The following is a 23,050-nucleotide window of genomic DNA, read 5'->3' as shown; positions in this document are numbered from 1 at the left end:
AAATAATATCCCTCTCAGGCTGTACATTCAGCAGTTGATCGGTTGATGCAAAGTTAGTTCTTCTATACCCTATCAGTTTATGCAGCAGCTCTGCCATCCAGGAGCAGCAAAACCTGTAATATTTATGCCAACCCTTAGAAGGCATGGCGTGATTCACATTGCAATTGCTGAGAGACTGTTTGTTGATATCCCATCCCAACCTTTTCACCATGGCTTGTAAAGTAATATTAAAAAAAAACAAAAGCAATATAAGTAATTATAATAAAAACATAATAATTGTTATTATTACAGTCTGTTTCTCAAGCCTATATGGTTGTACCTGGCAGCCAAAACAGCAATTTAAAGTTTCCATGTGAATAAGCAGCAACACGAAGGAAGCCTTTCAGGCCACAGAAGAAAGAGCGAATGCCATCTAAGGAGCGATACTCCTTCAGTTTGTAACCTACTTAAATGAGTTCCATTCTTTAGTTCCTATTGCTGAGCCAATAAGCCTTTGGATGAAGGCATTATCGCAGGTTTATTTACTTGCAGGAAGCTGATGAAGGACACAATTGCAGTGGGTCCCTTTATAGATTCACAGCCTGCTTCACTGTCCCTAACTTTATAGAGACAATGCATACAAAGACATGGGAAAGATCTGATCTCACTCCACAGTTGCCTTAGATTGCCTTTCCAATAGTACATTATAAAGGCGGTATAGCTCTGGACTTTAGCTGCGTTGTATCCACCCACTAGGGCATCCCCCTGTGGGCACTTTGAATTCACTCAACTAAATACACAAAATGAACAGGTTAATAAGCCCATTCATACCATTTATTGTATTTATTTGTTTAACTTGAAAAGGGTTTCGGTCTTTGAAAAAGGAAGCCCAGCTTATTCACCCATGGAAATGTATTATGTTAAAAGATTAGTCTGAAATTATACTGGAGATTAGACAAAAAATGATAATGGGAGATTAGACTAATAGGAAGTGTGACCATTTCAGACACAGAATATTAAATGTGCTTAGAAAACGCTTTCGACCCAAAATTTTTCTTTTTAGTCTAAATGAAAATGGCTAATGATCATTTGGTAACAAATGGCCATTTTCTTTTCCAAAAAAAAACAATCGCTACATACCTGGTAGATGAAGACAAATCCCAATCCGATTGAAAAGTAAGAGCTTAAAGTGGTACTAATATTGCATTAGGGTTATGTTGTATATCCAAGTTTAGTGAAAGCATAGCGAGGTAAGGGCAGGAATCATCTTTTCAGTTAATAAATATGCATTCCTAAACAAAGGTAAAAAAAAAAAAAAATATGCATTCCTAAAATGTATCTGTGCAGACTATGGACATTAAAGTATTCACATACTGTATTCTTCCAACGTCAGTCAAGGGGGAGAAGTTTCAACCAAAAAGCGTTCAGGCGCCATGGAGCCCTAGGCAGGGAGGAATCAGGTCTCATCCCGATCCAGCAGATCAGAGGCAAGTGGTCCGAGACCCCTCTAGGCGCATAAAGTACCCTGGTCACCACTTCGCAGAACCTTGCTGTACCAACACAGAGGTCTATGCGGGACAGGGTCCCGTGCGAACCCGAATAGCATGAAAATTGGACCGCAACGGGGTGGCACAGCCTCCAGACATCCACCCAGTACATTTCCTCCAAAAAATCTGGCCTAGGGGGTACCACTAGTGCCCGGACCAGCCCTGGGAGGAGGTTTGTCCAAAGTGAAACGCACCAGCTCCCTCAACACATCCAGTGAAAAGGGGGGAGGAACATACACCACAGCAAACACATAGGTGCGAGAATACATCATACAGTGCAAGAACACAAATCTACCCTCCGGGTCACACCGGGCAGATAACTTTTGGTAGTCCAGGGACTTATGTATCAAAACACATACCCCCCTAGAGTAGGAGGTATGGATAGACTGATAAATACGTTGGGCCCAGGCATACTTCACACAGCACTCAGTTTCAGCCGTGAGATGTGTTTCCTGCAGTCCCACGATAGCTGGAAAGTATTTACGTAGTACAGTGTTCATCATGGCCCTCTTCAAGGGGTCGCCAAGCCCCCTGACATTCCACGACACTATAGGAACACTAGCCATATGTCAGAAGTTTCTCCATCAAAGAAGGGGTAACGTGGCACGCCCCGAGAGGCAATTGACTTCAGGGCCAGGGTAACACATACATCGTAAGGGAAATCTGTGCAATAATAGAAAAAAGGTGCATCCGTAAAAAGAAAAAAGAAGCAAGCTTGACAACGGGGCAAGGTAACAATCCACAGTTCCGTTAATACACATGTGGGTAGCTTGTAGCAACACCGCAGGCGTTACCAGGCATCATGGAAAAAAGGCATTTATATCCAGTCGGAGCTTACCAGTCACAGTTCAGGAACTAGAAACGGCTCCGGGAAAGGGTAAGGCACCATGAGTCCAGTAACCTCCGGACAAAGTAAAAACTGCAGGCCTCTATGGTAGTGAACCACATCAAGGATCCAGCTACTCGCGTTGCCGGGCCCGCAGAGAGGGCTCGTTAACATCCAACCACTCCGCCGCTTCTCTAGCCGTATTGAAGAAGTGGGTTTGACCCCTGGCAGTAACTCTCAGACGAGCAGGGTATAGCATAGGGCAGTTGTATCCTCTGTAAACGTTGCTTCACGTCATGGAATTTGGCCCTCTTCTTTTGGACCTCAGCATAGAAGTCCGGGTAAATGGACACTCGCACTCCATTGAACTTAATCACAGCCTTTTCCCTGGCCAGCCGCAAAACTTTCTCCCGGTCTTGGTAGTACAGTAGTCGGGCCAATACCGGCCGAGGAGCATTGCCTGGGACAGCCCGCGTGGGTGTGCGATGGGCCCTCTCCACAGAGAACATAGGGGAAAACACATCCCTCCCAAACGTGTTGATCAGCCACTGCTCCACAAATTTAGTGGGGTCCCTGCCTTCCACCTCCTCAGGGAGCCCCACTATATGGATATTATTCCACCTGAGGCAGTTTTCGATATCATCGGCCTTATCCTGCAGTGCCCGCGTCAAGGCCGAGTTAGCTTGGGTGTCCCCTATGACCGCAGGCAACTTGTCCTCCACATCACTAATGCGGCCCTACACTGCAGTGGCGCGCTCCCTCATCCTCTGAAGATCATGGCGGAGCAGGGAGACCTTCTCTGTAAGGTTCCCAAGCCTCTCCTGCACTGTGTTCACTGATGCCGTGCACAGTGTTGGACTGCTGCAAGGATCTGCCGCAGGGTGGGCTGGGGGTCTCCCTCCTGCACATCCGCCAAGGGCACAGGCAGAGCAGTAAATGCTGAAGTGGAGGGCTCGGGCTCTGCAGTGTGGTCAGTGTCCATAGGAGACAGCGAATCAGTCCCTGCGTCCATGCCATCTTGGGCGCTAGTGACCTGAGCATATGTTAGCTTCTGGGCGTAATAGAGCATATCTTTAGTGGCATCCTTGTGGGAGGACTTGCCAGCCTTACCGCTCTGATCTTTTGGCTTGTCTGCCCCGCGCTGTGTCCCCCTCGGCGTGCCAGGCCGCGGCGCCATTTTGGATGTCAGAGGCCGCGCAGTCTTCCCGGCCTTTCCGGGTCATCATGAAGGTACTGTGAGCTGGAAGGTGTCCTGCGACTCCTGAGAGCAAGAGGAATCGAACAGTGCCACGTACAAGCGGATTGGTGACCGGAGAAAGGATCGGTGAGAGGATTACAAGCGGGAGCTCCGTGCAGCGTGTCTGCTCACATGCCTTGCGTGGCCACGCCCCCACATACTGTATTCTTAACTAGCAGCAAAAGAACTTTAAAACAAGCCAGCTACGGCAGTCACATGATGGGAAAACCCCCAATTGTAAGAGACGATCGTGAGCTTTTCGGGAGCCGCTGGTCACTGTGCAGGGAGCGCGCAGGACGCACACTCTCGGCACAGCTCTGTCATCGCTCATGCATGTAAATATGCAGCCACTCGACGCCAAGGCCCACCACCTGAGAGGCCACATATGTTGCTGCAGTCAACACCTAGAGGTTAAGATTTCCTTTGGTTTGGATTCTACCAACTTTTTTATACCTCAGTAATACCATAATCCCTTTTAATCAACCTCTGTACCAAAATATAGCATGCAATATCAGGTACAATATTTCAGTATAAACCCTTTTTAATTGTTTTGTTTCACCTAGAAGGCAACAAGGACAGGCTGTGTGTATATACCTTTTTTTAGCCCCACTGAACTTGACTTGTACAAAAGGGCGGTAATGTTAGAGGAAGCATCAGCTCATGTGCTGACAAGAAGCATTCTGATAGGAGGAGAAAACAGAGTGACAGAGAGATGAGCTGATCGCTGTGCTGCTTCTTCTTTTACTGTCCAGTCACTGGTTGGTGTGGGCCCTAAGAAATTGGGTCAAATGGCGCAGGCCACAAAAATGATGACATCTAGGGGAAGAAAAAAAATGTAGTGCAGAATAAATACAGTACTTGGATTAAAGTTGAGTATTGCAACAAACGCTGGTTTTGTTATTATGACTTTTAATGGATTATTTATTTTTCTTTTCTTTTTTTTTCTTTTATGCTTTATTAGATGCCAAGAATTGTATGCAAATTAAAGTAACGTACAGTAACCAGTAAACAACCCTCTGTCATTGTTTTAATTGGTCTAAGGTAATTCAAGGTGAAACATGTTTTAGGATACTCTGTCTACTACAGCCTCCCTAAACAAGAAAGGGAGTGTGCTTTTATGTTCCCAGATAATAGTTTTGAATAATGGTACCCGTGTCCTGAATAATAAATAGAATCTAGGAGAACAGGAACTTTGGAAAATTTTCCTTAGTGAATGAGGTGAAGCTCTGCTGACTTCTATCATCCAGCCTTGCGCAAGCAGAAAAATTGTTTTTTTTTCTTTATTTTCCTGCATGTGATTGGGTAATCTTTGCAAAGAGAATTTTCACCACATTCAGTAAGCTAAACAGGAATTCCCTTGCAAAGTTAACAGCCTATTTGCCTTTAGTAAATCAACCCCTGTTAGTTTCTGATCGGTAAAGTCAAGTAGGTCAATCACAGCTGTGAAAGTGAAGATAAATGCACAGCTAGCCTGAGTCCTTGTGCTTAAACTATTGAAAGGTCTTGTTTATAGTTGTATGATTACTATACTTAGTCTAGTGCCCAACATCAACTATTAGTCCCCGTTCACACTAAGGCGACCTGTAAGGCGACCTGGTCGCCTCACAGGTCGCCGTAGGTCGCCTCCTATAGGGAAGCTGCGGACCCGTTCTAATAGGAGCGACACAAGTCGCTCCGACTTAGAAAAAGGGTCCGGAGCTTCTTTGGGGTGACCCGGAGGCGACCGCCATAGACTTCAATGTTATGAAGTCCGTGGAGGCCGCTCCGAGGTCACGGCGCGCTGCTCGCACCGCGACCTTGGAGGTCGCGGTGCGAAGTAGCGTCACTTGTATGTGAACGGGGCCTTATTCTTCAGCCATAACATGCTTATATGTATATCTTTGTACATATAAGCCATGATATTTAAAGTGACTGTAAACCAGTGAAATGCAAAATAAACTAAACATATCATCAAATGAAGTGTACTTGCCTCAATTAATAGTGCTTTGTCTGGTTTCTGGCCATTCTCTCCTTCCTCTGCATGTTCACTACTGGCTCTTTTCTCCGGCACCAGGCATTTGTTTCATGGCCTACCCTCCTCTATCACCCAACAGGTGATTGACAACCTCAAATCTGCATGTTTTCCAGTCCATTCCCTCCACTCAGGTGTAAGATTACATTCAGCTCTCTGTTGTGGAGTATGTGATGGCAGATGCTCACACACTGCTTCCTGGAACCTGAGAAATATAATCGGCTCTGTGTACTTTAGAGCTGGGGTCCCAACCCCCGGGCCGCAGACCGGTGCCTGTACATGGCCTGTTGATAATCAGGTCGCACAGCAGGAGATGATCAGTGACCACCACCTGCTGTGTGTCCATGCCTGTGTGTCCTCTCCCGACGACTCTGCCCGCCCCGCTGAGGATGTCATTCTATCAGCAGGGCAGGGGGCGGAAGGAGAACAGATCAGAATGGAGAGCTCCCCCTGCCCTGCTGATAGAATGACATTGTTGGCCTGGTGGGCAGGGGGAAGAGCCGATAGAGGACAAACAAACGAATAGCCTCTGCCCTGCCAAAAAGTAGGAGTCCTGTGCAGGGGAAGCAGAGACTGGAATGAGAAAGTGTCATGTTAGAGAGGAAAGGAGGAGGGGGGATAGACTGCAGGGATACTGTGATGGAGGAGGCTGTGACTGCTACAGGCACTGGAATATAAAGGGTACTTCACTGTAAAGGGGCACTGTAACTATTACAGTGCCCCATTTTCAGTGCAGTCCCCTTTATATCACAGTGCCCCCTTTACAGTGCAGTCCCCCTTATATCACAGTGCCCCCTTTACATTTCAGTCCCCTTTATATCACAGACCCCCTTTAAAGCAGTCCCACAGTGTCCGCAGTTTCCCTTCACATCACAGCATTGTAAAGGGGGGCTGTGATGTGAAGGGGAACAAAGGACACTGGGACTGCTTTAAAGGGGGAACTGTGATGTAAAGGGGGACTGTGCAGTAAAGGGTGGTGGTGTGAAGGGGGGCTGAGGACAGACTCTTTGAATATCCCATCTCCTGACCGGTCCACCAACAAACCCCCACCCCCCAGTCTGTGGAACAATTGGCTCCCATGAAACCGGTCCCTGGTGCCAAAAAGTTTAGGAAACGCTGCTTTAGAGGGCTCCTGAAGAGGACTGTAGATAAAGAAGTACATCTTATGTGGGACGATTTGCTTCATCATTGTTTATCACCTGAGACTTTACATTTCAGTGTAAAGGTTTTTTACCACTACCACTTTAAGGGTAGGATTATATCACAATGTGCATTTATTTACATGTTAAGCAGCATATCAAGCATAATATCTGATAGCTCTCAGATATTTTTAGTGTGTGCGGGAACTATAAACAGTGTAATCCTGCCCTTAAAGCAGAGCTTGCATTAATATACAAGGTCTGCCTATTAGCACTGAAAGCCCAAATTAAGAGGAAATTTTAAAAAATATAGGTAACTTACACCCTGCTCCTGCCCACAACGCTTAGACAAGAGTGGCCTCACAGACCTTCTAGTAAGCTCCAGTAAACCCAAGCTTTAACGTGGCATTGTAATTTCAAAAGTCACTTTTAATATTTTTAGATCTACAGCATTCATTAAAATAATACCTAGTGAACACTCATATATTCCTTCTAAAACATTTCATAACCAGGTATGGTATGAAGACATTCCTGATAACTCAACCAATGTTAGATTCTATTTTACATTTTTGGAAGGCTACCCATATTTTCCATTACCTGACAATAGAATACAGCAGACTAACTAACCATTTGATGCACTCTGCCAAGAAACAGAACCCCTGAGCCACCGCCTTTTTAAATCCTACCAGATATTAGGACCTGAAGGCTATGTACCTCCTTTCATCCCCAAGTAGAAAAAGATCAGAAAATAAATTCACACCGAAAATGGTAGACCAAGTCCCTCTTTGCCCATAGGACTACCCCTTGCAAATAAGATTCAATAATTAACGTAAGGGGTCCTTTGGACTCCCCTTAATATTTTATCTAATACGTCCTCTGAATGTGGGACTGTCCAGCACTTCTGGGATATCAAACCTCGGTATCAAGCTGGCTGCCTTACGCAGACGTAGGTATAGGCATTCCCTGTCGATCCATTTAATCAGTTATGTTCAGGTGTGTATTCAGTTACTGTGAAAACAAACCACACTTCCCTTTGTGGGCCTGTGTTTTTCCAAGATCACTTAAATCTAAATAATGAAAGAGTTTACATCAGCTCCTTAAAAAAATAAAAAATAAATAAAGATTATTTTTTGCGCAACTTGGTTTAGTTGGTTGAACTACCAGTTTACTAAAAGAAACCATTCATTTTTGACCTTCAGTCCCTAAATGTAAATTTTGACTCTTGACTAGGATAAAGAGTTGCTCTGAACCGACTTTCACGCCTGTTACCAATCCCCAATATTTTTTTTTTAATTATCCCCAAATTCCCTGACCCTCCTTCTGCCTTTTTCTTCTCCCCCATTTTTCCCTTTTCTTCATAATTCTAAATTTTTCCTTCCTTTTTCCGCAAAAGAAAAATTAATTTATCTTTCGTTCATTGATGGACACAGCTCCCGATCTTCTTAACCATTGGGTTATATTGCCCCATACAGGGGTAGGACACTAGTTAGAAGGTTCCTCCTGGCTGACAGCCCCCCATTTCGATGGTGAGGAGGTTCTGTCTGGAGCGGTTTCCACCTGGTTCCTGGTATGGTAGGTGACTCTCCCCCTGGAGGGTTTTGGGGTGGACGTGGGCCCCTTCATGGGACGGTCGGACCCCCGGGTTCCCCTTCTTCCCATTAGGCACCCCCCTCATCGGTCTGGTAGTCCCTGTGGGTCATATCACCCTCATCTGCCCCCCCTCTCCTCCCCCCTCCTTTACTGACGCTGGGGTCGGGGCAGGATGCTGTGCTGGCGGGGAGGGGGGTGCGCGCTGGCAATCGGCTGTGAGGGGGGGCTGTACCTGGTGGGTGCTCTTGCTGGGGGCCCTGCTTCCTGCCTTTCCCTTTTTTCTGAGGCCAAAGGATCCCTCCTGGGTCCCTGGGAGCCTCATGATACCGCCATTTTGCTGTAGCCTGTGTGCTCAATGCACAGGGGCCATGTTTGTGTAGTCCGGCGGTCATTTTGCGGTGGCTTTCAATTAAAAATGGTGGAGGCTATGACAGTGGAGTCCTGTGGGTGGTGATTTTGGCGGTGGGAGCCCCTCCTTATCCCCTGATGCTGGATCTTTTCACTTCCTGATCACCGCACGTGGAGTACAGACTATCCTGGTGGCTGCAGGTGCCTGTTTCTGCTGGGTGGTGACTCTGGTGTGGTCCTCTCCTTTTCTGCTGAGGATTGATTAGGCGCTCTGCTACTTGTGACCACGTGGTGCTGCCGGAGCAGTGGGGGGTGTCCCTTAGCAGGGTTTTTTTTACACCTTTTCTTGTGGGGTCCCCTTATTGACTCATGAAGTCTTTGGAGCACATTTCCCCACCTGATCCCCTCTCAGAGGCTGGGGGGCCCTTTTGAGTCCCAGCCATCTATCGATGCATTGACGGCGGTCCTGGAGTCCTTTGTGGCCTGGGTGGAGGTGTTTTTTGGGCGACAGGCTAGCAAAAAGCACCCTCTGCCTTCCTCTGCCTCATCTGTCTCCTCAGATTCTGAATCTGATTCGGCCGCAGTTGACGTGAGATACTCTGCTGGGTCTGCGACCACGCGCCCTGAGTTCTCAGATAGTGAGGATGATTCCTTCACTTCTGCAACCGTGCATGAAAAGGCGCTGGTGGATGCACCAATTACATCTGTGCGTGAGACTTTATAATGGAGGACACAGCAGAAGTTGCAATTGAGATATATATATATAAGTTGCGCTAGAAAGTGAAAAACATATGTGATTATGTAATAGAGTCCAAAGTAAAGTCCATGTAAAAGTAAACAGCACGTCTGACGAAATTTTCTGTACTGGTACCGCTTACCAAAAGCAAATGATATATGAGCCCAAAAACTTTAAGGGGTCCACAGGAACCAGATGTCATTCGGACTCCGTATTTCTGAATGGATCTCCTCAGTGTTGGGTATTCATGTGAAATATAAAATGAAAAACGCCATAGCGTAAAACCACAAATAAATTGAATAAACACCCCGGGTGATAGGAATGTCCGAAAAGTGCTAAAGTAGTGTTAGTAAAAGACACAGACACCTCCAATCCTGTGAAAATACTCCTTACCAGAGTAATGGAAAGTGTTGCAGAAAAAGCAAAAGAGGCCTCCCCCGATAGGACTGCAGCTTACCAAAAGGAAAGTATATTAAGCATATAGATCCCAACCGTGTCACCGAAGAGGGCTGACATACATATGCCCTTACCAGCTCCAAATAATGTAAGGCAGAGAGACTCCAAAATCCGACTAAGCACTTCCACTGAGGGCACAGCTCCAGATACTGTATGTCAAAAACACTCCAGACCAGACCAGACCAGACGCTTCCAATGGGAACGCTGATAGAGGCTCAGCATACAGGTGATAGCTGCAGGAATCCAATTGAGATGTTGGTTCCCTTTGGCACTGACAAGCCATCCAGAGCAGCAAAGGTGTTTCCTTTCCCCGCCTATTTTGACAGAATTGTTGCTAAAGAGTGGGAATGGCCAAAACGTTCCCTTGCGGTCCCTAAGCGATTTGTTATGCGGTACCCCTATAAGGAGTCCCTTCTTAAAAAGTGGACTGTTCCACCGGTGGTGGACCCTCCGGTCTCCAGATTGAACAAAGCAACCATGATTCTGGTTGAAGAGTCCCGGTCTTTAAGGACCCGGCTGAGAGAAAGGCGGAGGCTGTGGCCCGCAAAATGTACACCCTGGCTGGTTCGGCACTGAGGCCGGTATTTACCATTGCACTGGTGTCGCAAACTCTCACCGAGTGGGCTAAGCTTTTACGCCGTGACTTGGAGGGGGAGCAGCTCCCCCCTGCCTTTGCTGAGCTAGTGGACCAGTTGGTCCAGGGGCTGCAGTTCATCTGTATTGCCTCTTTGGATGTGGCTCCCCTAGTCACTAGGCTCTGTTTCAGCAGGGGTCCTTCGGCGTATTTTTTTTGGCTCAAAGGCTGGTCTGCAGACCAGACATCTAAAAAGGCCTTATATTAACTTCCTTTCCAAGGAGATCGTCTGTTTGGAGCTACCCTGGATGACATCAGTAAGGGTCACACAGGGGGGAAGACTACCTTTCTTCCGCAGGCCACTAAGGGCAAGGACCCTCGTTGCAGACGTGGACCATCCTTCTCGGTTCATAAGTTTTTGTGGTCCCTCAGGGGCGACTGACAAGGGATCAAAGCCGTTCAGGGCCACCTCTGGTGGATCCAAGCGAACTTCCTCTGGCAAGTTGAGAGCGGGCTTAACCAGACTCACGGACAAGGCTCCTTCAGCATGAAGGTGTGCCCTCACCCATATCGGGGGGTGGGGGGACGTCTTTGCTGGTTCCCGGACCGGTGGACTTCCCTAGTACAAGACAAGTGAGTCCATGAAGTCATACAGTCCAGCTTCAAGATTAAATTTTGCTCTTACCCCCCCAGCAAGGTTCTTTGCTTCCAATTTGCGCCTGTCCCTGGACCGTTTACAGGGTCTGTTTTGGGTGGTACAAGACCTGTTACTTCAAGGGGTGATTGTCCCAGTTCCGACATTGGAACGTTTTCAGGGTTTTTACTCAAACCTGTTTACAGTTCCCAGGAAGGAAGGCAAGGTGCGTCCAATCCTGGACCTAAAGGCGCTGAACTGCTTTGTATGGGTGAAAAAGTTCAGAATGGAGTCCATTTGCACACTGTGGCATCCCTGCATCAGGGGGATTTTCTTGCCTCTATCGACATCAAGGATGCTTATCTTCACATTCCAATATATGCTGGTCACCAGCGCTTCCTCCCCTTTGCCGTGGGAGAGAAGCATTATCAGTTTGTGGCGTTTTTGGTCTCACCTCTGCTCCTTGGGTCTTCACAAAAGTGTTTGGCCTCGGTGCTAGCATTGTTACGCCAATGGGGGATTGTGTTGCTGGGCTACTTGGACGACCTCCTCCTGCGAGCAGAGTCTCCTGCTTTGGTGGAAAACCTGGAAATCACCATACAAACTCTGAGGGAGTTCAGCTGGATTCTGAATTTTAAGAAGTCTGCTCTGGTTCTGTCCACAAAGCTGGACTATCTGGGCCTGACTCTGGACTTGGCCTTAGCCAGAGTGCTCCTTCCTCTGGACAAACTCCAGAAACTTCAGGCTGCGATTCGGCTCCTGCTGTCCAGCAGATGGTCATCCCTCAGGACTTGCATGCGGGTGCTGGGCCTGATTGTGTCTACCTTCAAGGCGGTTGCGTTTGCACAGTTCCATGGGAGGTCCCTGCAATGGGATATTCTGGCCAAATGTGATCAATGTCTTGGAACTCCCAGCAATCAGACTGTGCATGGAACATTGGACGGATCCTCTTCAGGGATGTCCTGTGCGCATTTAATCAGACAATGCCACGGCCATGGCTTATGTCAATCACCAGGGGGGCACAAGAAGTGTCCTGGTGGCTCTGGAGGTAGCTGGCATTCTAAGGTGGGCAGAATGGTTCATTCCAGCATTCTCCGTCCTACACATTCTCAGGGTGGAAAACTGGCATTCGGATTACCTCAATCAGCAGGCTTTGGACCCAGGGGATTGGTCCCTTTATCCAGGGGTGTTTCATCAGTTGTGTCTACTGTGGGGCATTCCAGAGGTGGATCTGTTGGCATCCCGGCTCAACAGAAAGGTGCAGAGGTTTGTGGCTCAGTCACGGGATCCTTTGGTGGACACCACAGACGCGCTGGTGGCCCTGTGGGGTCAGTATTGTCTGGTTTACGCCTTTCATCTTCTCAAGCTTCTGCCAAAACTTCTACGCAGGTTTAAGGCAGAAGAGATTCCGGTCATCTTAGTGGCCCCAGGACTGGTCTCGCTGGGCTTGGTACGCCGATCTGGTGCAGCTGGTCGCCAACGTTCCTTGGAAGCTTACTCTCAGGGAGGATCTGCTGTCCCAAGGACCAATCTTCCATCCTGTTTTTAGCCGCTGGCTTTGGTGGCTTGGCTGTTGAACGCCAGGTGCTGATGGATAGAGGTTTGTCTGAGTCTGTGATTCCAACACTGTTAAAAGCTAGGAAATCTACTTCCAGGAAGATCTACCATCGTATGTGGAAGACGTACATTGCGTGGTGTGAGTCTTTTTGGATTCATCCTCTTTTTCAGTGGCTGGGACCTTGACCTTCCTTCAAAGGGGGGTTGAGCAGAAACTGGTCTTGAGTATTATCAAGAGCAGGTGTCGGCCTTAGCAGTCTTCTTTCAACGGCCCTTGCCAACACACTCCCTGGTGCGTACTTTTCTTCAGGGAGTTCTGCACTTGACTCCTCCATAACGGTCCCTGTTGCTGCCTTGGGACCTCAATTTGGTGCTTTCGGCCCTCCAGAAGCCTCCCTTTGAGAATCTTCGGGAGATTACCCTGCCTATGCTGTCCCAGAAGGTGGCCTTTTTGTTGGCTATCACCTCTGCACCCAGGGTTTTTGAAGTGGCGGCGTTATCCTGTCATTCACCTTACTTGGTGGTTCACAGAGAGAGGTTATCTCTGATTTTCATTTTTAATGAAGACATTGTTTTGCCTTCCCTGTGTCCCAGGCCAAATCATCTGAAGGAAATATCTTTGCATGCCTTGGATGTAGTCCGGGCAATGTACCTGGCAGCTACGGAGTCTTTTAGGAAATCAGAATCACTATTTGTGCTCAAGGATGGGCCTCGGAAAGGGTTGTCTGCTTCCTTTGCGACCATTTCCAGATGGATCAGACAGACAGTGGTTCAGGGCTATTCCATCAAGGGTCAGGTTCCTCCTTTCCCTGTCAAAACACATTCTACTTGGGCGCTCAGTGCCTCCTGGGCCTTCCGTCATCAGGTGTTAGTGATGCAGGTTTGCAAGGCAGCCACCTGGTCATCGGTGCACACTTTCACAAAGTGGATGTGTTGGCATCTGCGGATGCTTCCTTTGGCCACAAGGTTTTGCAGGCTGCTGTTTAGAGGACCTGGTCCTCTTTGAGGATGTATTGTTTTTTTTAGGTGAGCTCCAGTGGCTGCTGGTGCTCAAAATTTTTGGGGGGGCGCAAACAGAAAAACGAGTGACCAGCATGCCCCCAATCAATGCAGAGTGCCACAGCGTGCCACCGCGTGCCCCCAATCAATGCAGAACTCCACAGCATGCCCCCAATTAATGCAGAGCGCCACAGCATGCCCCCAATCAATGCAGAGCGCCACAGCATGCCCCCAATCAATGCAGAGCGCCACAGCATGCCCCCAATCAATGCAGAGCGCCACAGCATGCCCCCATCAATGCAGAGCGCCACAGCATTAACCCAATCAATGCAGAGCACCACAGCATGCCCCCATCAATGCAGAGCGCCACAGCATGCCCCCCAATCAATGCAGAGACCAGCGTGCGTGCTCCCTTCACTGCAGTGTGGGCTTCCCCCTGCGACCAATGCACTTACCTTGCGGTGACTTCTCTACATTCCCGGCGGCGGCTTCTTCTTCAGTCCCGGCGGCGGCTTCTCCTCTCCTCGAGACTCTGTCCTCTTCTGCGGCGGGGGGAAGGTGACCAGGCGGTGGCGGTGAGTGACTGATGTACGCACCGGCACCGCCCCCAACAAGGTCAGCAGGGATGTCCTGAATCATGTTTGGTCCAGGCTGGAGTCTGGACCAATCATGATCCAGGACATCACAAAAGGGGGAGTGTCGGAGCGCAGTGCTCTGCGTCCAGGTGACCCCCCAGAAGGCCGCCAATCGGCTCCGGGTGGAAACCCCCCCCCCCCATAGCCACCAATGAGACCGGCGCCCCTAGTGAGCTAAAAATTGCATTTTTTTTTTTAATCTTTTTTTTTCTATCGGCCGGCCGGCCGCCACTGGTGAGCTCCAGTTGTTTTTGGTTGAGCTCCTGTTTACCTGGTTGGCTATAGTTAATCTTGGGAATTTCTTTTTCGCTTTTCCAACTCTTCATGTTTAACACTGCTTTGGTGACATTCCAATGGTTAAGAAGATCAGAAGCTGGGTCCGTCAATAAATGAAAGCGAAAATGGGGTTTTTCACTTACCGTAAAATCCATTTCCCTGATGTTCATTGACGGACACAGCACCACTCCTCTGTGGAGTTGTAATTCTGCTTGACACTGCTTGTAACAAAACTGAGTACCTATAGCAGAGAGAAGGAGTATACCCCCTGGGACTGCCCATAGGCACAGCCAGACTTTTTTTTTCCGCCTAGTGTCCTACTCCTGTAGGGGGTAGTAAAACCCAATGGTTAAGAAGATCAACTGAACGTCCGAGAAATGGATTTTACGTAAGTCAAAAATCCCATTGTTTTACAACATGGATGACAGATTGCGCTTGCCTGGTTTTAACATTCAGACTCAACAGACAGACTACTGGTTTAAAGAGTACCTCCACTTTTGTTGAGAAAAAAACATTCCCCTCTGGGTGATCTATGTACATTGGATGGATTTTAACAAACGTTGTTGCAGATTCCTACCTTTTGTTATTCTAAAGAAATCACTGTGTTTTTGTCTGTGTCCGCCTGGGTTTACACTAATGCGTGCGGAACACCGCATGTGATTCACACAGGCATCGCACCACATTCCTGTGCACATCACATGCAATGTCTGTGCAGTGATACATTTTGTATGACCCAAATTACATCCACACCAAAATTATGCAGGACCCTTTTTTTTTTCTGCATCTGAATCGATCACACCTATGCGTTGTGATTCTAGCAATCACACTGCGCTTTGCAGTCTGTTTTGGGGTTTCATTAGCTCAACATTGAAACCTGCAGCAGATTGCATGGATGCCGTGCAATTGCTCTGCAGTTCGGTGCAGGGATATGCAGCCAATCTTGTGTGTTTCCTGCATCGCATCAGTGTGAACTAGGGCTCCATGTGGAAAATGAATCTAATGGGAGTGGTTTCATAATTATCAATCAGCTGCTCAACTTGCAGGGCTCTAATGACGGAAATTTCAGGGTCTGCGTCCCTTTACTCTACGTTCACACCTATGCCCTTTTTTGTGCGTTTTCCGTTTTTCAGAAACACAGTACAGTCCATTTAACATGGTTTCTTATGATACATGTTCATATCTATGCATTTTTTCAGCCGCTGCGCTTTTTTGAAAGGATCAGGACTTTTTTCCGCAGCAAATTGCATTTTGCTTGTAATAGACTTTAATGGAGTCCCACCAGAAAAGCAAGTGTTGTGTTTCTGATGCGTTTTGTGTTTTTTTCCCCCTTTAAAAACACTTTATATAGCTGGTTGCTAAGAAGTGGGCCAGGAAGGCGGCTGTTGTGCCCTTAACAACTGATGAGTCATCAGCTGTCAGCAGGGTTTTTGTTCATGCGGTTTTGGGAGGTTTTTGATCAGTCTTTGATATATTTCTTCTACGTTTATTTTTTTTATTTTATTTTTTCCATTAAAGTTTTATTAGAGTTAAAGCAACATAGAAGTACAGTGCAATTGCAAACAAAATACAAGTGCAATGAAAGAGCTGCTACGTTTCTATTGAAGTCTACGAAACTAAAAAGACAACCTTCTGCCGGAAAAAAGTCCCTGATCCTTTCCAAAAAATGCAATGGCTGAAAATGCACGGATGTGAATGTGACCAATAGGAAATCATGTTACATGGACTGTGGTGCGTTTCTGGAAAACTGAAAACACACTGCAAAACGGGTTGGTGGGAACCTAGCCCAAAACACAAACACATGGCGGTTGATTATTATACACACTGCTTTCGTAAAATAAATGTCATTTAGTTAAGATTTACATCCACTTTAAGCTCACAGAAGACAGGTAATGAAGCTCTGGACTGCATCAAGTCATAGTGTATCTTCACATTGTTTGCAATTCAAAAACTGTACTGTTCTGAAGCCTAAGCCTAGGATTGAATAAAATAGTACAACACTTAAACAATTATGATAATTGGCAACATTAAGGAGTATTAGACAGTGAGTTGAATTCTTTGGTCGTTATTGGGTATGAGAGCTAAGTATGGATTCCCTCTGCCATATTGCCATATCCTTTTGTTGTCTAAATGCTTTAATTAACTTTTATGCATAAACATGGATTCTTGCCTTTGTACTGCCAAGCATGCACCAAGCACACATTAACCTTTGGGAGCATGCAACATAATGAGCTAGTGCTCTGTGGCAGAAATCAGATTTTCTCCACATATGTCAGCTTGGCTAAGCCAAAACGCATATTTTGAATGCAGCAATGAGCATAGCTTGTGTTCTCTATCCTCTGACACCATAATACTCAATACAAAGACACAATACATTCTCACGCTGTATTTACATTATGAGAGCTCGTGTCCGATGTTTTGGAATTTTGGTTACTTAAAAAAATTAGTGTTTAAAACTACCTAATAGAATGCAACATCAACATTTTTGAGCTTTTCTCACAATGTTACCCACTAGGAATAAAATAACTGACTTCTATACCTGTACATTATATACAATACATATATTATAAATACTCATAGAATCTATATAGCCAATGTTGTAGCAGCCATAGACACCTTATTATAAATACTCATAGAACTCATATAGCCAATGTTGTAGCAGCCATAGACCGCTTTATTTCTTAGGAATATCAAACCATCATTAAGCAGATTGTTTAAACGCCAGAAACAGTTGCAATACTTGTAAATGGTGGCCCACATGCAGGATTCTGTTCTTTTGTTCCTCTACTAGGAAGTGTTAGGGAGCCTTCATTCTCGTGTATTTCCAACATATTTTCATGTATTGAAGCACACTTCATTAAGGTAGCCCATTTGTTTTATTTGGGCTTGCAGTGCACCTCAACGCACGAAAAAGTGCCTGCAGAATTTTTAGCAATGCAGCACAATACAGAGCTTAAAATGTAACTAAAAGCTAATTTTTTTTCATTATGGATTGAGAAAGAGAGGGTTATAACCAGTTTTTTTTTTGGCCATCTGTGCCCCATATGAGGAGATTTCTCTTCATTTCCTGTTCCATAACCAAAGCAGGAAGTGAGATGTAATTCCAGGGTGTCACCTAGGTCACCAGAACTAGTGACCCCATGGGAAGACTTCCCTTCTGTTACTGATCCGATGTCAACCCAAAATTTTGGATTTTCTTCTACTTTTCTTTTGAAAGTGATAACAGTAAACAGTACAAATAGAGAGAATACATCTCCCTAACAGGGGCACAGACAGCATTAAAAACGGAAAGGGGTTCTAATCCCTCTCCATTCTATCCAATACAAAAAAAAAAAGTTTTAACTTAAGCGGTTGTAAACCGTGGCTGTTAAAAAAAAAAAAACACCTGTAAGGCAATTGTATAATGTGCTAGTATACATCGCACTACCACATTATGGAATAATTTCCCCTTAGAACAAAGCCCTTCTGTGGTACGCTGTCAACGCTGAGAGGGCCGACATCTTCCTCCGGTTTTTCTTCCGGATTCTTGCATTCCGGCTGTCTGATTGGCTGGGGCCTCAATCGGTTCCAGCACAAAGTTCTAAAGTTCCAGAAAGGTATGCCGGACCTTCAAAGCACATGCGCTGGTGATGTCACTGGCTGCATGCAGGGTGAATATCTCCTAAACTATGTTTAGGAGATATTCATTTTACCTACAGGTAAGCCTTATTATAAGTTTCACATTAAGTGTAAAGCTAACCTATAGGATATGGCAAATTTGGCAAAAACCTTCAGGAACCACGAAGATGGGCACACCATTATTCTCTATAAAGTCGTGCACAGTAGGGAAAGGTATGCCGGAACTTCAAAGCACATGCGCTGGTGATGTCACTGGCTGCATGCAGGGTGAATATCTCCTAAACTGTGTTTAGGAGATAGTCATTTTACCTACAGGTAAGCCTTATTATAAGTTGCACATTAAGTGTAAAGCCAACCTATAGGATACGGCAAATTTGGCAAAAACCTTCAGGAACCACGAAGATGGGCACACCATTATTCTCTATAAAGTCGTGCACAGTAGGGAAAAGGAGAGAGGCTGCCATGGTTAGCTGTCTGCATATAAAAACTGTTCATTTTTACTTTTTTTATGAAGAAGAATGGAAAAGGAATTTTTCTCTAGTTATTTTTCATTAAAACCATGTCTATGCAAACTTTTAAAAAAAAATCACACATATTTTTTTTAAAACAGACCTAAACTCCTCCTTCAATTTAAACCAACAACCCTCGAATACAGTGGGGATCGAAAGTTTGGGCACCCCAGGTATTAATATGCATAAAGAAGCCAAGGAAAGATGGAAAAATCTCCAAAAGGCATCAAATTACGGATTAGACATTCTTATATTATGTCAACAAAAGTTAGATTTTATTTCCATCATTTACACTTTCAAAATAACAGAAAACAAAAAAATGCCATCTGCAAAAATTTGGGCACCCTGCAGAGTTAATATCCTGTACTGCCCCCTTTGGCAAGTATCACAGCTTGTAAACGCTTTTTGTAGCCATCCAAGAGTCTTTCAATTCTTGTTTGAGGTATGTTTGCCCATTCTTCCTTACAAAAGTCTTCCAGTTCTTTGAGATTTCTGGGCTGTCTGTCACATACTGCTCTTTTAAGGTCTATCCATAGATTTTCAATTATGTTGAGGTCAGGAGATTGTGAAGGCCATGGCAAAACCTTCAGTTTACCCCTCTTGATGTAATCCCCCGTGGATTTCGAGGTGTGTTTAGAATCATTATCCATTTGTAGAAGCCATCCTCTCTTTAACTTTAGCTTTTTCACAGATGGCATCAAGTTACCATCCAAAATTTGCTGAAATTTTACTGAATCAATTTTTCCTTCTACTCGTGAGATGTTCCCTGTGCCACTGGCTGCAATACAACCCCAAAGCATGATTGATCCACCCCCATGCTTAACAGTTGGGCAGAGGTTCTTTTCATTAAATTCTGTGCCCCTTCTTCTCCAAACGTACCTTTGCTCATTCCGGCCAAAAAGTTCAATTTTAACCTCATCGGTCCACAGAACTTGTTTCCAAAATGCATCAGGCTTGTCTATATGTTCATTTGCAAAGTTCAAACGCTGATTTTTGTGGTGAGGACGTAGAAGAGGTTTTCTTCCATGAAGACCAGATTTGTGCAAGTATCTCTTTATAGTGGAATAGTGGAACAGTGGAACAGTGTCTGCCAGAATAGTGGAACAGTGTCTGCCAGATCCTTCTGGAGGAATCGTGCAGTCAAACGTGGGTTTTGAATTGTTTTTCTCACAATCCTGCGAGCTGTTCTGTCTGATATTTTCTTGGTCTTCCAGATCTTGCTTTAACTTCCACTGTTCCTGATGACTGCCATTTCTTAATTACATTCTGAACAGAGGATATTGACATCTGAAAACGCTTTGCTATCTTCTTATAGCCTTCTCCAGCTTTGTGAGCGTCAACTATTTTCAGTTTCAGTTTTCTAGACAACTGCTTAGAAGATGCCATGGTGCTGATTGTTGGGGCAAGGTCAGATGTGTGTGGGCATTTAAAACATTTGAGATTGACATCACCTGGTCTTCCCAGATGATGATTGAGAACAATCCATGACACTGGCAGGTCTCAGCCTTGCAAAGGGGGCAGTGCATGCTATAAATTCTGCCGGGTGCCAAAACTTTTGCAGACGCCATTTTTTTGTTTTCTGTAATTTTGAAAGTGTCAATGATGGAAATAAAATCTAACTTTTGTTGACATATTATAAGAATGTCTAATCTGTAATTTGATGCCTTTTGGAGTTTTTCCATCTTTCCTTGGCTTCTTTATGCACATTAATACAAATTTTTACCTGGGGTGCCCAAACTTTCGATCCCCACTGTATATATTTATGGCTAAGCTGGATAGGGATATGTCTTAATACAGATTTTTGTCAGGCAGTTACTGATTGGTCATTTTCACCTGACACCAAGAGCAAGCCCAGAGTAAAAGGAAAGTTTAGGTTTGCTGTTAATAAATATAACAGAATGTGGTCAAGCTTAATAAAGCCTGACCACATGATAACTGAATGAAAGAACTGTTAGGTAATTGGGGATCCCAACAATCTTCCTCTCTGATACCAACCAAAGACCTCAGTCATTATCAAATTTAAAAGGGATTTTTGCCAATGATTTGAATAAAAGCTAACTGGTGTCTAGATTTGATTGAAAGATTTAATTGGAGTCAGATTTTTTTTATAGATCACAATTTGTTTTATTTCATAATGTTTTGTTTAAAATCATTTTGTAAATTATTACAATAATGACAAAAAGCCAAATACAATAAGCGTAGTGAAAAAATCAACATTAATAACAAAGTTGTTGGTTAAGAGAAATTAAGGAAATTGGGTAAATAATAACTCCCAAATCAGGGTATGCAAGTACCCACATAAATAGCAGAGGATTTTTTTTTAAATATCTCACCATGTCATTTAAGCTATGTAGGCATTAGCTACAGCATATATCTAAATGAAATGTGTCACCACATGCAATGTGTCAGTTTTTTCAACAAAAATGAATAGGCGTCTCACAAAAGATCTATTTGCATGCATTCGTCCACATTCCCTAAAGCTGAATTTAATCCTTATTTTGGCTGTGCCGGCTTACAACAGATTTGTAAGTGTTTTGTGCTGTAATTTCATTTGCAGCACACAAATATTGCTGGAAAGACTGCTTCTCAAACTGTGCCATCGCGAATGCTGACACAATAGAGAGCAGTGTCCAATGTGTGGTCATCCAGTCTGACTGGTGAAGACACGGCGATATTTGGAGACATCATGGCCACAGTTGAGTCAACACACTGAATATGGTCAGACAAAAAGCTGTTCAGCCTGACAGAGCACTTAATGACTAAATCAAGTACATCACTCAGCAGTGTAAACAAATTAAATGACTTGTTTCCAATGATTGCCCTCCTTACTTCTCTTGTATTTTTATTTTCGCAGACAATTAGTTCACATAGAGAACGAGATTGGAGTTGAAGCCTATGCTGAATCTCTGGATAAAGCGCTACCTTGGAATTGTGGTATGAATCAGAAAGTGGATATTTAATTCTTTGAGTGATGTAATTTATTACCAGAGGGAGCTGGGTGGACCTGCAGAGAGCAATGAATGTGTTGGATGTAAACGATGCACAAAGTGTGCTTTATGTGACATGAGCCATGCTTTTAGAGAGATATTTTTGTATTGTAGGGGAACGTTAATAGCAGACTGTTCACCACAGTGTGTGTCCTCAAATTAAAGTAATTCCTATTTGTCCTTGGGAAACCTTGCAATACACATGACTACCTATGTGGTCAGTACCTGCAGACTTACGGTACAATTTCCCAAGGCTAAAGACCTGTGTTAGAATTACACCTACATAACTAAGAAAAATAATGTTTTCATTAACTTAACCGTCTACTACAAATGTATACAAGCTTTATGTGGACAGTAGTGAGTTGAAATAATATCTAATGGCTCTGGTTCCTAGCTTCACCCACCACCATGATGTCTTACTCCTTTTGCTGTGCAGCAGTCCTATTCTCACCAATTATTTTGTATTCACAGCAACATAAAGTATACAAATAGTTGAAGACATTCTAGTTGCAAAACCCAAAAATATATTTCTTTCCAGGATATGTGAAATATGTTACCCCAGGAAGAATGATGGTGGGGTTGGGTCATTTGTTGCCTCCTCCCACAAGGTCATAAGTATGGTGTCACTTTCTTGCAGCTGAACAGCCCACTTACAGTATATGTTTATGATATATTACAAGGACTAACATGATATTTTTCGATGTTAAAATGTAGTCCATGAGAGATATAAAAAAAGCTTCAGATTTAACTTGACTAAATACAATTAAAAAATAGTATTTTAAGTGGCGTTGTTAAAGTAATACATTGATAAATAGTATGTTTTTAAGGGAAATTAAATTTAGATTAAAGCTGAATAACAGGCAAAACACAAATTAATTCAGATATGTGTTCATTAAATATCCTTGTATAATATTTTAAAGGCAATTAGTGCAGTATTTCAATTTGACTCAGACTAGGGGATCGGGACCAGTATTAGCATTTTAATGAAGAGGTTAGCCTCCATGTTCCACTTGGGAGAGACTTACTTTAAAACTCCTGCATGTTGGAAAAAACAAAGTATCAAATCAATGTGCAAATGGGTTATAGAAGATTTTTTTTCAAAAATTGAAAAAATGTGTCCATTACAAATGATGAAATGCCTACTACTATGTCAACATGAGGGTCTGGATTTTTATCAGTGAAGTCAATAGACACCAGTGATTTTCATGTACACACAAAATATAAAAAGTGCACGCTATTAATCAAATAAAAATTCAACAAATTAAAGTGCATAAACAAAACATAAAAGTGAAAATAATCTTATAACTTTAAATAAAAGTCCACACTCCACGTGTAAATCTTTTTTTAAATGTCCCACTCTTGAAAAAAATGCATAGATATGATGACCCTCTTTGG

General features: G+C 44.5%; 1 protein-coding gene across 2 annotated transcripts in view; it reads left to right on the top strand.

Annotated features, from left to right (window-relative positions):
* WDPCP (WD repeat containing planar cell polarity effector) overlaps positions 1-23,050 on the top strand; it is a gene marked incomplete at its 3' end in the record, with an annotated part of 645,662 nt that overhangs the window by 572,857 nt on the left and 49,755 nt on the right. For both annotated transcript variants that reach the window (XM_082249143.1, XM_082249144.1), the window contains exon 16: positions 21,523-21,602. In XM_082249143.1, coding sequence (XP_082105269.1) covers positions 21,523-21,602 — 80 coding nt within the window. The remainder of the gene's footprint in view (positions 1-21,522; positions 21,603-23,050) is intronic.

Source organism: Pelophylax lessonae, assembly GCF_965119305.1.
Source record: "Pelophylax lessonae genome assembly, chromosome: 3".
Taxonomy (NCBI): domain Eukaryota; kingdom Metazoa; phylum Chordata; class Amphibia; order Anura; family Ranidae; genus Pelophylax; species Pelophylax lessonae.
Note: the sequence above shows the minus strand (reverse complement) of the source record. Positions and strands in the feature narration are given on the sequence as shown.